Raw genomic sequence first — 19,098 nt, 5'->3', positions numbered from 1 at the left:
TCAAAGAATTCAGAAAGAAGAAGAATTGGAGAGAGGGATGGGGTGGCAATGCTACAAACTTGAAGGTAAGTGTGTGATTTAGTGAGAGTGGCACAGTCTCAGTGAATGAAAGGAGCTCATGCATTTTGACTGCATTTGCGAATGGCTCTGGGTCCCACCTATAAAGACATTATTGCCAAGGAATTAAACTTGCTGCATTAATGAATGAACAAACAGGTGCTCAAGATCGAGCTTGGTGCAACTCCATTTGGTGGAGAATATGTATTCCAAGTTTAGAACATATTAGGGAGACTATAAAGAAGAATACACTATAGGATTATATAACATAAAGAAGAATTTTAAATGTTCTTCAAGAATCGGTATTTTAATAATTTTAATCGTTAATTTTAATTATATATATATATAATATTAATTAAAGTAAATGATTAAAATTATTTGAATATTGATGTTTTAAGAATATTTAAATTTTTTTATAATATATATTCTATATCAGTAATCTTAAATAATTAAATTTTTTAAGATTATTTTATTTATTTTAAATTTTATATTTTAAATCATAAATTCTTAATTATATATTTTAAATTATAAACAATAAACTTTAAAATTAGTTAGAATTGGCTAATTAAAAGTTAGTTTTTGTTAAAAAAATTATATATTTAAAAAGAAATGATAGATTTTTTATTCTTAAAATTTGACAAAAAATTAAAAAAATATTTTTTAATTTTATTTTATTTTAATTTTATCTTACAAATTTTCTATTTATATTAATTATACCATGGTAGCTAAATTTTTAAGAAGCTTAAGACGATTCAATTATAATACTTAGTAACTAGAAGCTAGTGACGAAACTTTGTATCTGGTTTGTTTATATAAAGGTTATTTTTGTGAATATATTATTGAATTTGGCTCAAGTTTCTTAAAAAATTAGTCGATAAGAATATATTTGATACAAACTAAAAATTTTTTAGACAAAATTAAAATAAAATAAAAATTTTAATATTTTTAAAATTTTTGATAAATTTTAAAGAAAAAAGATATATTTTATTCTTTAAAAAAGAATAAATATAAAAAGCTAATTTTTAATTAGCTAATATTAAAAAAATTTTAATTGTAATTTAATTTTTAATATTTCTTTCGAAAGATTTAAAGTTTAGGATGAAGATTTAAGATTTAAAACTTAGAGTTTATGGTTTAAAATTTAATATTAAAAAATTAATAGATATTGACTAAAAAAATTGATTTATAGTTGAAAACTTAAAAAAATTAATTTTCATGCATTCAATTTGTTATTAACAAGACTATATCATGATTTTGATGATCTCAAAAGAAAATTAATGAAAGAGTTTAATCCGGGAATCAATTTTTTTAGCTAATATTAGTCATCTTTTTTAAAATAATCTTTTTTATCTTAAATTTTAAGAGTTCAATTTTAATGTATTGATAGTGAAAATATTTTTTTACAGTCGTTAAATTATATTCGTTTTTTTGAATAATCATTCACGCGATTAATATAAAAGATTGTTATCTTTGTTGATGTGACATTACGTAATTAGATACAAATATAAAATTTTTATATTTATAATATATCAAAATTAAATTATAATTCTAAATTCTAAATTTTAAATCTTTAGCACTAAATTATTAATTTTAAATTATAAGCCCCAAGTCTTCTAAAAAAATAAAAAGTTTTGCAATTAAAAAAAAGAATAATATCGACTAATTAAAAGCTATTTTCTTTGTTTATTCTTGAAATTATATCGGAATAAAGTAAGAAAGCACACACCACGGACACACCTTAGTTTTTTTTTCTTATTTTTATTTAATTTTCTCATTTTTTTATTCTTTGTTTGTTTTTCTTTATTTTTCTTTGTAATTGTTTCATTTTATTTTCTTTTATTCCTATATTTTCATGTTTGAATTTATTTCTTATTATTTTTATTCATACATACATATTCATAAACATTAAAAATTAACTACTATATATTTAAATTTATTGTTTCAAATATTTAATCAATAAAATAGTCAACTGTTAAAATAAAAAAATCTCTTTATAAGTGATGTGTGAGTATCTTCTCTATCTTTTTCTAATGAATTTGTATTCAAATTGTTGAGTTTAATTAAGATTTAAATATCTTTTAGCCACTATGGATGCTACTTTGAGTTGTGTGCAATTCTATTTATTTCATGTAGCATTCAGATGGATTTGACAGAATTTTGTAGCAGAAAAGGAAGAAAGCGAATGATGTTATCAACCCCGACTTCCTTGCACTCAAATAGGAATAACTTGAGTTATAGAGGTCCAATTGACGTGATTCTAGTGGCATTGAAAAGCTAACTTCTAGGACTTTCCAACGATGTATAATAGGGCACACTTCTTCTCCAACAATCTCTTTCTCCTCCACGCTGAACTTTGCTCCTTCCAAGTTCAGTGTGAACTTGAAAACTCCAAGGGAAATCACACGCATCTCTCCACGTTGAACTTGGGATTTCCCAAGTTCATCGTGGATTCAAAAAAAAGCACAAGTAACACACTGTATCATCCACGCTGAACTTGATATTTGCCAAGTTCAGCGTGGACATTAATGTATCAAGTGGTCTCCATGTACGTCCAAGGGCTTGCACGAGTATTTAATTAATTTTGATTAAATTTTTATTTTATTTATAATTAAAAAAGATATTATTTAATTTTTAGAAAATATATTTTATATTAATTAGGATTAGATATAAAAGGAAAAAGAATCAGCCCTTCGGACTCTTCTCTTCTCTTCAACCTGATTCTGCAATTAACAGTTTTACGAATCCTAGTTTTTCTCTCGGAACCATGAGCAACTAAACCTCAACTATTAAGGTTAGGAGCTCTGTCTATTGTATGGATTGATACTATTAATTTTCTATTTTAATTCATATACTGATTTATAATTCAAGAATTATTTTCGTTCTTTATTTTATGAATCTGGGTGGAACGGAAGTATGACCTTGGTTCTAATTGAGTTCTTGTATAACTTGGAAAAGCTTATTACTTGAACAACAGTTTGAAAATATATTCTCCTAAATTTCTAATTATCTGGACTTAACGGGATACGTGACATATAATCCTCTTATATTTAGGTAATTAGGATTTCTATGGCATATAAACTAGAATTGAACTTCACCCTCTAAGTGGAATTAAGTGACTAAGGAATTGGCTGTTGATGAATTTTAGAGGAGAGTAAAAAGGTATAAGGAATTAGGGTTTAGTCACATATAGTTTGCCATGAATTGAATCTTGCATGATTAAAATAGTTAGTAAGAAAAGTCAATCCAAAAAATAGATAACTCTGAAACCTTAACTATCTCTCCATATATTATTCACAACTTGTTTACTGCTTGCTTTTTGATATTCTGAATCACTATTAATGCTTTTGAACCATCAACACCATTTTCTGTTTGTCTAACTAAGCCAATCACTTAACAATTGTTGCTTAGTCCTTCAATTCTCGTGGGATCGACCCTTATTCACTTGAGGTACTACTTGGTACGACTCGGTGCATTTGCCGGTTAGTTTGTGATTATAAATTTCGCATCAATAAGTACCGAAATACCATCTCAAAAAATAGAAAAAAGATATTCAAAAGAAGAGGACCTAGTAACAATAAGTACAAAAAAAAAGTAAAATGAATGTTACAGAGCAATCCTCCAACATATGGAGGATGATGCTCCTAAAACTAAAGTAGCAAAGTTTGTTAAAGACCCCATAGATGAGGCCGAAGTTGAGTCGGAGGTCGAGGTTATACCAGAAATGCTACCTACCCAATCCCCTAAAATCTCTTTTAGGGACAAATTAGTGGATGGTGGGTTGGAAAAACTGAACCCAAAAGAGATAGTGGAGATACTGACTGAAGAGTATATCTCTTATAATGAGACCTTTGATCTGGGGTGGTGACCAAACTCCCTTTAATCTAATGCTGAATATCAAGGTTACTCTTGAGGAATAGTAGGATTGGTGTAAATCTTGGAAGCAAACTCTTATCATCAAACTCCAGAGGAAGAAGATAAATTTGTAGACTATAAAAAGGTGGATTGTTAGGCGATGGACTATTAAGGAGACTCTTAGAGTAATGGATTTGGAATGCGGATTCTTCTTAGTTAGATTCTCTATTAAGGATGATTATTTCGACGCTCTCTATGAGGGGTTTTGGATGATTGCAGACCATTACCTGCTGGTAGTCAACTCCTTTACGAATTGTATAGTCTTTAATGCTCACAATCACAATCTCTCTAGAACTGAATTCCATCCCAATAACAAATTTGCAGTCTACAACAATAGGTGGGTCTGCAACAATACCACAAAATAATTACACATTACAATTAGCAACCACAGTAGAATCATCATCTTATAGTACATAAAATATATAATCTATTAATATCATATTCACATTCTAACATTTGCATACTTAGAAAACTTCGGTGCATTCAAAGCCGCAAGGTTCAAAACGCGCATAAAAGACGGCTCCCCAAATGGGTGTTGGTTTGCTAGTATATTTGTCATTTCTTCTACAGTTGCTTCATTATTGCAATCAACATCGTCTCCATCTACATTTGGATCATCTATTTCAAATTTGTCTTCGCTTTCACTATTGTAGCCTTTTCAATTTATGTTTCAATTGGCTTCTTCAACCCCATAAGGCAAATGTTTGAACTCAACATATAATTTGATGACGAAGTTTTGTGATTGACTTTCATGACATATTGAAAATATTTTTTGCATTGTTGCTTTATTAGTGACATACTTTATCTCAAATTGTACGAATCCTCTAAATACTATTACAGGATATCTGTACACAACACTAGTAACTCTTGTCAATATCTGATGATCTATCTTTTCACAAATTACACCTTTTAGTTCTCTAAATAATATGGTGAAAGGAACAACAATATCACATGGATTCTCAATAGAAATCTTACACCTTTAAATGTCTAAAATAACATTTGACCATTGTAATATACTCTTAAACTAACTCTATCACCCACTTTTTCATTACTTTTTTTTAAATTACATACAAGAACAATAAATATACCAAAAAAAACAAAAACAAAAAACAAAAGAGTAGATAGAGGAACAACAAAATAAACGCGAGTCCTCCATTGGGTCCTTATTTATAGTCACTACGATTCAAATTTTTTTATTTTTTTTGGCAAGTTGCCCCACCATACATCAAGTCGCCCCACTATCCGTCAAGTTGCCCCGCTATTTTTTTTTTATTTTTTTTTTACATCACCACAATAATCATCTCCCATTTTTTGGCCCCTTTTTTGTTCTCTTCCTGCTCCCTACAAATGGTGGGCAACGATTTATGCTTCTTTCTAATATGTGAATAAACACACATCTCTAATACGTGAATAAATACACATCTGCATCATAATAGCGCATAACATCAATTGCAGTCTAATATTAAATAAAATTAGTCAACGATCTTTTTTTATATTGGTTGACATTTGGTGTAATGTATCATTATGATACAACTGTATTTTACTGGTATATTGGAGGTATGAAGAAAACGTTTCCGACGATTTGTAAAAAGTAACAAGAAGATAAAAAAATGTAAAAAATGGAAGGGGGAGGGAATGAATTGCCGTATGATAGGAGCGTTTTCATGTGTGGTGAATGCGATTTGTAAGAAAAAATAAAAAATTTAAATATGAGCAGATTATAATTAACAAGTTAAAAAATACGAATTTGCATTCATTTTATAATTTCTCCTTTTATTCTTTTAGTTAGTTTAAAACAAATTTTATCATTCATTCTTTTTTCTCATTAATTTTTTTCCAAAATAAAATTAAAGAATAAAAAGAACCATAAAAACGGAAACGAATTTAAAAGAGAGGTTATTATCTATTTTTTTTAAATAAAATAGAAAAAGAAAAAACACCATAAAAATAGAAATAAGAAAGAGAATAGGAAAAGAAACGACAGAATGAACACAAATTGGTAGACTAATTTTTTCTTATGAAAATGAGAAAAGAGTGATATACTTAAACATTGTAATTGTTGGTATTTTTTAAAATTGTAGAAGATATACAAATTGGAAGCCAAAAGATCCGATTTTTATATCTTAAAATTTTTAAATTTTTCGAAATAAAAATAAGACAATCCAATTTCTATACCTCTTAAAATTAAATGGTATTATATTTAAGAAGAGTCCTTAATCAAACTAAACATCATTGTCAATCCAATATAAAATATAAAAAATATCTCTTAACTTGTTATTTATATATGCTCACATTTAAATTTTTTATTTTTTTCTTACAAGCCCCCACCGTACATGAACCCCCACCATACATCAACTTGCCCCTCCATTTTCTGTTTTTTGAAAAAAACATATTTTTTGCTTTTTGCAGTAATCACTCCCTTTATTTTCTGTTTTTTTTTTAAGTTTTTTCTTGCTTTCTACAAATTGCGGCAATATTTTTTTCATACCTCCAATATACTAATAAAAACACACAATTGTATCGCAACAACTCATTACACCAAATATAAACCAATATTTAAAAAAAATAGCCTATTTTTTATAAATGTTAAATGACTTGTAAATTTAATCTACCTTTTTGAAAATTTTTAAAAAATGAATATTATTTTAATGATTTTAGTCAAAATTATATCCAAATAAATAAATATTAAAAAAGACAAAAAAGAATATTCATTTTAAATATTCTTTTTTTAGAATTTTAAATAAAATTAATATTATAAAAGAATTATATAAATATTTGTAAGTCAAATTTTTTAGTAAAAATAAATGAAAAACAAAATCAGAAATTTATAAAAGAAAAACAAAATTTAACGACTATGATGTCTAGATGATATTGTCTAATTTGTTAAAAAAAATTTTTGTTTAAAGGACAATTTTGACAAATTTGGTACTAAATTAAAAGGCATAAAAAAATTTGCCAAACAAAAAACATATCAAAAGTTACTGTAGCCAAAATAATTAATTATTACGTTTAACTAATTTCTTTTTTTAAAAAAGGACCATATACAGACTGGAAGAAATGACTGACAAATTGTAACTTGTAAGCATAGGAGTATGTAAGACCTGAAGCGTTGCTATCAAGTTTAGATGGAAAAAATTGGACGAAGAAGCAACATCTTGGTTGCTTTGGAGAACGTGCATTGGAAGAAAATTTTAGTTTAGTAGTTTTTTAATTTTATGAAATCAATTACTTATTATAAAATTATAATAAATAATTGATTTCATAATAAGTAATTTAGGGAAATTTGGACATTGATGAGTTAGGGCTACTAATTACTTATTATTATAAAAAGAATTTAACAGACATTATTGAGATTATTCCGTTTTTGTCAAATGAGGATATCAAGCTTTTAATGAATATGTTTTGATCCAGGATATTCTCATATTGAAGATTTTTCCTTGGAGGATTATCCAAAAATTTATGAAGACTAATTGTTTTGAATGATGTGTCGCTTGGTCGGATAAATCTACTTGCCTAGATCTCATATTTAGATATTGTCATAAAGAAGTCTTTTTTCGGAATTTTTTTAAATAAATATTTTATTTTTTTATTTATCAATATATATAATTTATAGACAAATTATTAATTTAAGTATTATTATTTATTTCGTTTACAGTATAAATAAATTGATAATACATATATTTTATTTATATTGTAAACAAAATAAGACATATATATATATCGTTGAATATGTTGCAGATACACACATATTATGTAACAACACGTATCTCGTTTATACTGTAAACAAAATACATGTATTATCAACTCATTTATACTGTAAATGAGATAAGCGCAAACGATGCTTATATATAGAACTCGTTCACAGCATCTTTTGGATGTCACTTTCATTCATTTGTGTCATCTTGAACAAAATTCGAGTGTTCAAAACCACTACTACATGCATCGCTAACTTTCGCAGAAAGCTCCATCACTTATTATGTCATGATTCTTCCATAGACATCAAATATCAGTCACACATGCTCATCATCATCAAACCTAAAAACACGAAATCAAAAAACTCTATTTTTCATAGATTCTAACAATTTATACCCAACTCTTCGACCTTCTTTGTCTCATTAGCATCCAAACTTGTCAATATTAGGCTCATGAATATTAAGTTCTTCAACTCAGAAAAAGAACATAGTCGATGAGTGCGCGATAAGATAAGACTTTCATACTTGAAGACAACCCCATCATAATCCATTCTTATGTAACAATTAGAATATACACTTATGAAAATATATTCAAACATTCTTATTAAACCTATTGAGAGGACAAAGAAAAAAATAGGTAAGAAGAAGTGATTTGCTTGTGACCAAAACTACTACTTGCAAATCCTTTTATATTTGAATTAAATTTGTCGTTCTATATCCCGTTTATAGGGTAAATGATTTTAGTATGATTTTATCTCGTTTACAATGTAAACGAGTTGATAATATACACTGTAAATAAAATATGTTGAGACCTTATTTCACCATGTTTTTGGTATTCACCCGATTTCTTCTTTGTTTACCAAACATGCTTTATCTTGTTTATAATATAAACGAGATACGAAAGACGTGTATTATCAACTCGTTTACACGATAAATAAAATAAATAGAGAAAAAGACAAATAAGTCCCTAATCTTTTGCCCCAAAGACATTTTCGTCTTTGACCATTGAAAAATACTTTTAAGTCCCTCGCCTTCTTAAAAGTTGGACGGATTAGTCCCTTCGTACAAATGCCTCCGTCAGATCCAACGAAAAAGTCTGACGTGACTCCCGTTCTACTTACCTGACATTACGGCTGCCCACGTGGTACATTAATGGAAGATCAGTTTTAAAAAATAGACAAAAAGTCCGTCTATCTCAAAGTAGCATATATTAACTAAGCAAACTTTTCACTCCTCTTATTTTGAAGCCCTAATCTTATATGCTCTATCCCTCAATATATTTTCCACCGCTACAAATAGCTTTAATAAAGATTTAGCAACATGTCCTACACTAACAATGTTATAGATGATAGAACATACAAGCATGTAGCTATGTATTATACTGAATACAACAATTATAGAACACTTTAAATACACGGCATACTATTCTAGTCACTCTAAATCAAGTACGATGCGATAACCAGATAGGTAATTGATCTAAACAGAGTGCCTTCATACTTAAAGAGTATTACAGTAAAGGAAACAACATGTATAGAATTTATAAAATATCATTTTAGTCTAAAATACGTTAGTAACAAAAACGAGAGAAAGTGAGTTAGTGGATGAATGTCAGTTCAATTCCCTTCGACAATTAACCATTCAAATTCCAAAATCAAGCTAGAAAACACAACTTTCCATAAGGCGAAGCATTTTTTAGCCGGAATTTTGAGAAGAGGAGAAGTGCATTTATCCAGAAGTTACTTTTGCAATCGTCAAGGAGAGCCACGAAGTAGTCCATAAGGTGGTTGACTATCTCGGAGTGGTTTAGAATGATCGAAACAAGCAAGAACTGCGCGTAGAACCTCAACTCCTTGGACCAGACTCCCAGATCTCTCGGCGAGCTTTCAGATCCTTCGAAGTACCTTCTGCTGAGTATGGCCTCGTAGAATATGTAAGCCTTGACGAAGAACCTGATGTCGCTGGTCCTCATGTACTGGCTGAAGTAAAGCTAGCCAATTTGGCTCGCGATGTTGCCGATTTTCCAACGCTTGAGACTGCACTAAACCAGCTTCGACCGGTTCTCTTGCTGGTACTTCGAGAGCCGCATGTACGTCTTGAACACCTTGTGGAAGAAGTGGCTTTGAGACAGAGGGACTCTTTTGTCTTTTTTCTAAAACTGACATTCCACTAATGTGCCACGTGGACAGCCGTAATGTCAAGTAAGAATTACATATATTAATAAATAAAAAAATAAAATATTTATTTAAAAAAAATTATTATTTCCGGCACTATTACCTAAATTTTAATAGACATCAATTATAATTATATTGATTGATGTGCCAACTAGTCTCACAAATTAAATCAGCTTATTTTCTAGAGATCCCCAAAAGGCGGTTATGAATGAAGTCATGCATACCCAAAAGTTGAACAATGTTTTTAGCTTTTTGTTTTTTTTTTTTTTTGGGACATACACACTCACACACACATCTCCTCATGTTTTTAGCTTATACTTTCCCTAATATGAAATGGGCTTGGTCTTTAGGTTGAACTTTTTTCTTCCATCCACAATTGCTTTTCTCTAATAAGTAACAAATTTCTTCCTAGTCCATCACTAATTGCTTAATCATTTTTGACATAGTCTAGTGTAGCCCATTGCTAACAAGCATTGACCCTTCATATGTGCATAACAAGCTATGAATTTCAAGACACAAAAAAAAAAGCTATGAATTTTTTTCTACGGTATTCTTCAATCCGACAAATCAAAAACTAATTTATCGTGGATCTGAGAGTTTATCGTTGGTCAATGAATTGCTATATGTATAAGGCAAAATCCAAACCCCTTATACTTATTTAAGCAGACGAGTGAGCTAACTACTCATCCAATTTAAATTGGTTTAAAAAACTATGAATTTTTCAATACGCTAAGTAAAGAATTTCTTAGTTAATTTAAATACCTCACACTAAACACGTGATGAATTAGGAGAAGCCTAGCATCAGGCTTTGTCTCCTTGTAATTACAGTAATTATATTTTTTTTTGGTGACATTTTTTGTGTGTAGAAGAATGCTTGGGTCACAATTAATGGAACTAGATGAAGATTTGTTGGACCCTTCTTTTAAGTCTTGGGCCAAGTTAGAATGCCTAGTATGCGGACATGAGTCATGACTCACGAGCCTAAGAAAATTTACATAATTCTTATAATTTTCATTAGCAATGGTTAATGAATATTATTGAAATTATGATAGTAATTTTTTGAACAAATAAAATTAATATTTTATTTATCAATAAATATAATTTTAAAAGAAATAATATTCTTACACTTTATTACATATCTTGTTTATCATGCAAAGTAAATAGGTATACACATATTTTATTAATGTGTAAACGAAATATGATGTTTGTAATATAATTTTTATCAATTTAAAAGTAAAATAAATATAATTTATTATGATTTAAACTATTTAAACTATTTATTATGTTTCAATTGAATTAGATCAAAAAATAATTTTAAATTAATATAATACACATAACGTGAAAAATAAAATTAAACCCATATGATTTAAATTAATTTATATGTATTTTATTTTTCAGTTTGATCCAAACTTATTGCAAACATCATATCTCCTTTACACTAGCAACAAGTATTCAGTTTACTCCATGTATCTCGTTTGTAGACATGAGTAATTAATTCCTTATTATGTGTATATTTATTTTATTGTTAGTGTAATTAAAATATATAATAATAAAATGTAAAAATATTATTTTTTGCAGAATTATGTATATTGATAATAAAATATATTTTTTATTTATATAAAATTAAAATCATAATTTTTACAGATAAAAAATATAATGGACAAGTTACTATATTATGATATTTTATATATGTTTTATTGATTTTTTTTATTTTTCAAAATGTTTTTAATTACTTAATTTTTGCTATAACAAGAACATGAAAAATAAGATACTATTTACCAATCAATGATAATTCCATTAAAATTACAAAAAATGAAAAAGATGTGTCATATACTTGTAAGGCGTGTATATATCATATATGTATATGTGGTTTTAGTTTATTTACTAGAAAAATAATTAAAAAAATTTGTTTAATTAGATTTTTTGTGTGTGTGTTCTGTTAGAATTTCGATAGAATAATCTTTATTTCTCAAAATTCAAACCTCTAAGTCTCCAAATTGGATACACCATGTCCACACTAGTGGTAGGAGTGAATGGAGGCAATAAAAAAAAAAAACAGAAGAAGAACAATTGATTAGTTTTATTGACTCTGATGTAAAGGAGGGATTAGACATTTGTTTATGTAGTTTGGTCGGAAGGTTCTTAACAGATAGAAGAAATAAAAAACAGAACTAAAATAAAGCTGAAAAGATTAAGGGAGGACTGAAAAAATTAATTGGGACATGCTAAAAGATAAGATGAATAGGTGCAAAACAAAGCTGAAAAGATGGAGAAAAAAAACTTTTTAATAGAGTAAAAAAAATTACAAAGCCTAGAATTTTTTAAAGGCAGATTATGGAACTTAAAAATGAAATCAAGGACTAAGACTTGTCCTCCAACTTTGTTGCCCCTCAAGTTCAAGCTTTTGTTGTAACATCTTCTCCCTGGACTGTCGGTACACCATTTTTGATGGAGAACTTCATATATAGGTGAGGTGTTGATTGGTGACATTACAGTCACAAGTCAGTTTAGAATGCTCCAACCTATCAAGCCGAGGATATTGGGATATCCATGACAACGTAGTCGACCTTCAAGGCCATATTTAGCTTCTTGGGTTCTTGCTAAAAGTTTTGTAAAGACTGATGTATCCCATGAACTAAATAAAGATTTTGCGGCCTTCAAATCTTTAAGCTCCAGCTTGAACTTTTCGAAAGATTGTTTGAATAATATGGTAGCTGAACTTGCTTGATCAATGAGGGTCCGATTTAAGTTAGCATTGGTCATTACCATGGTGATCTCAATCTTTCCTCAATGAGGGTTCGAGATTTCTCCTGCCACAAAGTTTCCTACGATCATATCGATGTGTCTTTTTGGAATTCTTCTTCGGCCATCCAACCTTTGCTTTTCTCAGGAGCTCCTCTCCCTGCTAAAATCTCTTCTCATCTTGTTGTCGACCTAGAGGGACCGGAGCGATGCACATGTCTAAGCAACTTTCATAGACTAACTTTTTTATTATGTTTTTAAGATTGTAAACAGTCATTGGTGTATGGTTGTCGTAGATACAGTGGTACTCACAGTACTCTGTTTTGTAGCCACTTTTCTTGTTCTTAATTGGACATGGTGCAAGTACTTTCTCCACCATTGCAAATATTCGTGTAGACTTCATCTAAAGACACTCTGAGGGGTGTAAGAGTGATACTTTTTAGTTCGGGATGAGTCATCGTCCCTTTTTCTTTGATCCTTCTCTTTGTTGGGTTATTTTGGTCTCGACCTTCCTTTTCATCCCGAGTTTGGTGGTACTTCTTGGGTTGTGCAGCTTCCTCCATGTTAATGTATTTTTCTGTGCGAACTTGCACGTTCGCCATTGAAGTCGGATGACACTTAGAGATGGATTGTGAGAATGGTCCATTCTTAACCCATTTATGAGCCTCATGATAGTCGTTTTAGTGGAAAGATATTGTATCTTCAAACACGTTTTGTTGTACCTTTTTATGTAGTTTCGAAGTGTTTTGCCTGCTTCTTGCTCGTTTGACTCCCAGCAAACTTAGGGTAGGAGTGTGCATGGGTCGGATGAAAACTGGGTTTGATGTGACCCAGATTCGACCTGAAATATATATTGGACTTATTTATTAAACCCGAACCCGGCTCTAGACCCGATGAAATCTATACACTTTCAGGTCACACGATTATACCGGATAAAAATCGGGTAAAAACGGGACTGTTAATATTACATTATCTTGATACCTTCTTATAAGTTAATATGTAAAAATATCCAAATTTTAAAGAATCCAACTATTATTTGACATAATAAAATTCATTTAAAAAAATATAATAAGAACCAACTCTTCTCTAAAATTTCAGCATCATGGTCATCTAGAACAGGTCATCTCCTCCGTAGTAATAGTCGGAGTTGTCATGGTGCTACTAAGCTCCTTTGTCAAATAGATTTTGGGCTGGACTATATGTATCTGGACCCAATCATGGTCGGGTGGCTGATCCATGAGATTCGTTAAAAGAAATAAAACCTTTTGTACCTGTTATATGCATGCAGGGCAAATGATAGACATAGATATAGATACAGCGCATCTAAAATTGGGAGGCATGGTGGCCCACACGTATTGGGGCACGGCAGTCAACATAACTTTCTTACTATCATACAAAAGTACAAATTAAGATCGGTCCGTGAATGAAATTCCAATTCCCACTCTGATAAATTAGAAGAAAAGTCTAAAATTGAACTAACTTTAACAATTCCCAAAGCAGTCACGGGTCTGCGTACGTAACCGTGAACCACATACGCAATCATACAAACAAGCAGACAAAACTCAACGAAAAGCTTTTTGCATGCCAGCCCATCGCAAGCACTACTTAGGTTAACACACGACTTCAAGAACAACGATTAAAAAAAAAAACACTTCGTAAAATTTCTTCACAGCATCTTGTTATGAGCAATAATCTCTCATTCTTGTTGTTAATACCTTATTCAATGCCAAAGTGACGCCACTACTCCTGCAAAAATAGCCATAATTAAATTCATATTGTAATCCACCATGAGATAATGACTTGGGAGGGAATATTATATATATTTCTAAAGTTAGAAGTGGCACTCAAATTTGCGATCTCTAAGTGAGTATATAAAGATTATATCATTTGAATTATAATTCATGCGAAATATTATGGTGGAAACTCAGATGCAGTCGACTTCACGTAAAATTGATACTTGAGAGCCGTTAAATGATTGGACTGATTTGACTAAATTTTTATCTAACGGCTCTTAGATATCAATTTCTCATGAAGTCAACTTCACCTGAATTTTCACCGAATATTATATATATTTGGTAAGTAATTCACAGGCTTTTACATAAATTTGATATTTTGGTGGTGATTTTAGAATTAATTTCAAGATTATTCATATGAAAATAATAATTAGATTAATTTTTATGTGAATATAATAATTTTTAATTATTAGATATATATAATTTGGTATATTTAACAAATCTGGTTTTGAACTATTTTCTTCTCATAAAAATGATTATAATGAGATGTAAATAATTACTTATTTAAAAGTAGATTGATTTGGAAAATTCAAGGGAAGGTTGTTTCATATTGGTAAATTATTTCAGTAAAGAAGGCATGCTTATTTATCTTTCAATTTTTTTTTTTCCTGATAATGAACTCTCAAACACAGTTACCTTTCATGCGAATATGTAAACATTTCCTCTCAAAGCTGAATGCCATATAATTACTTGTCCAAACTAGTCACATAATAATGAGCATAATCATATAATCACATGGAATATCCATTTTTCGTAAATAGCATATGATGATTTTATTTTGAGAAAATGATAAATAGGTCGTTGACGATTTTTGATTCACACATATTTAAGTTTTTGAAAATTTGAAAATATATTTAAATTTTTGATTTTTCAAAACCTAGATACATCAATTCTTTTGTTCAATTGAATTTATCAGACTCAACAGAAAAATTAAACATGATTTCCGTTATACTGACCTAATTAATATACGAATGTACATGTAACAGAGTTTGTAAAATAGACAAATTATACCTAGTAATCAATATGTCCAAATTTTAAAAAAGTCAAGGAGTTAAATGTATTTTTAAATCTTGGAGACATAAATATCTGCGGGCCAAAAGATCAATGACTTATTTATTCTTTTCTCTTTTATTTTGAATAAACACTATTATTGGTATTCAATAAATTTTAAAGAATTTTAGATTGAACATATTTAATCTAATTTTCTTTAAACCAATTTAATTTTTACTCTTTTTATTTTAGAATTTAATTTTGATACAATAACAATGTAAAATATTTTAATTTATATAGTCGTCCAATCATATTTGTTTTGTAATTGAATATACGTATATAACTGTTTTATATTGATAGTATATCAAAATTAATTTTTTTATTTTATAGATATTAAAAATATTTCTTTTTGTATAAACAAGTAGACTACTAGTAGAATGAGAATTTTCCTTCAAAAAATATATTTATATATTGAATATAAAAATCCACTAGGAGATTTATACAAACAATTAATAAAAGCAAAAATATAATTTTTTTATACATTTTAAATAAATTTTTAAAATATTTTTTTATACCATGTGTGTTTGTTTGGTTTGTCGTTTTTGTTAGAAACAGAAAGATACGATAAAAAGACGTAGAAATATATTAAATTGAGAGACACATGCAGTACCTTTGAATATAATAATGGATTAATTTGGTGAGCACTTGAATCCATCTGGTGGAGTCTTTCCACAATCAATGAGGAGCTGAAGGGCAATGGGGATGATGATGTTGATGTTGAGAAGCTTCGCCCTGATTGTAGTGCAGAGACACACAGCAGCATCAAGGTCCAGAAGCCCTTCAAGCACCGGACAGCATGTTTGTTTAGCACTTCCTCCGATTCCGATGTGTATGAGTCCGCCAAGAACGTCCACACAGGCACCAAGCTTCAACGAGTCTATGGGGCATGTTGGTTGCGCCGGCGGTGGCGGTGGCGGTGGCGGACACGGTGTTTCACTTGGTGGCGTTGGTGGAGTAACCACCGGTGGCGTCGGTACATATGGAGGAGGTGAGATGATGGGCGGTGTGGGTACAACTGGTGGCAACGGGACGTACGGAGGATGTACAATAATGGGCGGCCTTGGTGTGTATGGTGGTGTCACAACTGGTGGAGATGGTTTTGGTACATATGGTGGTGATGGTGTAGGAACATAAGGTGGTGTAACCACTGGTGGCTTTGGTACATATGGCGGTGTCACAACCGGCGGTTTCGGCACATATGGTGGTGTAACCACCGGTGGCTTTGGTACATATGGTGGTGTCACAATCGGTGGCTTTGGTACATATGGTGGTGTCACAATCGGTGGCTTTGGTACATATGGTGGAGTTACAACTGGTGGCTTTGGTACATATGGTGGAGTTACAACCGGTGGCTTTGGTACATATGGTGGTGTAACAACATATGGTGGAGTTACAACTGGTGGCTTTGGTACATATGGTGGAGTTACAACCGGTGGCTTTGGTACATATGGTGGTGTAACAACCGGTGGCTTTGGTACATATGGTGGTCTAACAACCGGTGGCTTAGGTACATATGGTGGTTTTGGGACGTAGGGTGGGTGCACTATTACTGGAGGCTTGGGGACATAGGGAGGTCTTGGTTTTGGTGACTTTGGAGGTGGACATGGAGTGGTAGGAGTAGGGTTATTGTGCTTTGGTGGTTTGTGAATTGGGGGCTTCACTCTTGGAGGATGTTTGGGTGGGAGTTTTGGATGGTCGTGGTGCTTTGGAGGCTTTGGAGTTGGGTATGGACAGTACGGACAAGAGAAGACAACGTTGATTAGAGTGCTGAAATGGAAGAGAAGAATGAGTATGGTAGTTACAACATAGTTCCCCATTTCCAAGTTGATGAAAGGAGGAGGTGTGTCCTGGGTGAGTGTAATTTTCTCACTTCGCTCACTGAAAAACCCAGTGTGAGAATCAACACCTTATATCGTCAATAGATATGTCACCATGTCACCCTAGTATTTATTTTTTTATTCGTAGATATGTTAAGTCCATATAAAAACTAAGTAATTAAAATATTTATTTGGGTAAAATATATATTAAAATAAAAAAAGAAGTATAGGGAGTTAATGAAGTATATGTGCAATGTGTACAATGGAGGTATAAGGATGTTCGATTCAATAGTATATCAGATGTTTATTATTCTTGGTACTCAGATGGTTATTTTGGATAGTATGTGTGTATTGTGTTTGGAAAATTAGTAGTATTTTATCCTGAATGTTTATTTTTTAACTCATATTGAACCAAATAAATAGCTCATTATACACATTGTACATATACTCCATTTAAATAAAAAAATACATTAAAAATTATATATATTTATTAAAAATATTATTTATACATTAAAATTAGACATTATATATTTATGTAAATATATGTATTGTTAATTATTTTTAATGTATATTTTGTATTTTAATATTATTTTATACTAACAGTTAGTTTTGATATACACTTAGTATGATTGTATATTCATATAAATGGTCAAGTATGATTTTGGTTTTTAATTTATAGGTCAAAAAAATTTTTCGGTCCGAACTTTTTTTAGCATACAAAATCATCTTTAAGGTTCAATTCGGTTTTAAAATCGTCCTTATCTTAGAGACTAAAATTGTACGGAAATGACAACAAAAGTGAAAGCAGAGGCGAATTGTGGACTCTTTTTTTCTCTTTCTTCTTCTTCCCTTCTTTTTTTCGCAAGAGTAGAAACACTCTCTTACTCTTTTTTTTATTATTTTATAATTTTTTGTTATAATAATTTTATCTAAATTTTAATATTTAAGTAAAAAAGACGATTTTAAAACGATTTTAAATCTTAGGGATAATTTTGTATGCAAAAAAAGGTTAGAAACAAAAAAAATTGAACTTATGCCTTAAGGACCAAAATCGTACTTAATCCTTAACCCTTATATAAATATATAGTAATTAATTCAATAACTGATTTATAATGTACATATAATATTTATTTTTTATTAATATTAACTAATATTTGATTTTATACTAAATTTAAAATGTGAGATTTAAAAGTTAAAATTTAATATTTAAATTAATTAATACGTATTTTTAAATATTACATATAAAATTATATTTATTGGCCAAATATTAGCATAAAATAATATTTTTTTCCTTCAAATAATGATACTTTATTGTAAATAATTATATTATATGTATTAAAATAAATTTAAAAAATAATATATATTTATAAATAAATATATTATAATTAATTTAATAATTAATTTTTTATACACATCACATTTTTATTCCGAATTCACCGTAATCCCCACATGCTCTTTAAAAAAAATTATATGTAAATAAAATGATAGCTAGGCACTTTTAAAAAATAATGATTGTGTTAGATACATTTTCTTGTCACCTCGCATTTAACGCCCCACGTTATTAATCGAATAAATCAACAATAACAATTACAATATACAATTATAAAATTTTATCATAGATTGGAATGTACCCCCGATTCTCCCCTGTATCTCTTGCAGGGGGATATGTGCAAGGTTTAGTTTAATTTCAATTAGTTTTATTTGCTTTTAATCGCTTCAAATTGCATTTTCGATTCCATTGCCAAGGTTTTTTCTTTTTAATTAACTTTCTTGTTTTCAATTTTTTTTTTATTCTTTCATGATTAATCTAATGCTTCTTTTTTAAAATAGGACTCGAACCTAAAGTCTCACTTCAACTATTTAG

The 19,098-nt window shown here is 29.7% G+C and overlaps 1 protein-coding gene across 1 annotated transcript; it reads right to left on the bottom strand.

Moving 5' to 3' along the window:
- Nucleotides 1-13,998: 13,998 nt before the first annotated feature.
- Nucleotides 13,999-17,311, bottom strand: LOC130974334 (36.4 kDa proline-rich protein-like). Its single transcript, XM_057899176.1, has 2 exons — nucleotides 16,028-17,311; nucleotides 13,999-14,320 (listed from the first exon to the last, which is right to left on the bottom strand). Exon 1 carries the CDS (start codon nucleotides 17,232-17,234, stop codon nucleotides 16,047-16,049), a length of 1,188 nt encoding a protein of 395 aa, XP_057755159.1. The 5' UTR covers nucleotides 17,235-17,311; the 3' UTR covers nucleotides 13,999-14,320; nucleotides 16,028-16,046.
- Nucleotides 17,312-19,098: the final 1,787 nt, after the last annotated feature.

This window comes from Arachis stenosperma, chromosome 4 (assembly GCF_014773155.1).
Source record: "Arachis stenosperma cultivar V10309 chromosome 4, arast.V10309.gnm1.PFL2, whole genome shotgun sequence".
Classification (NCBI taxonomy): domain Eukaryota; kingdom Viridiplantae; phylum Streptophyta; class Magnoliopsida; order Fabales; family Fabaceae; genus Arachis; species Arachis stenosperma.
The sequence above is the reverse complement of the archived record's forward strand: the minus strand, read 5'-3'. Positions and strand labels throughout refer to the sequence as shown.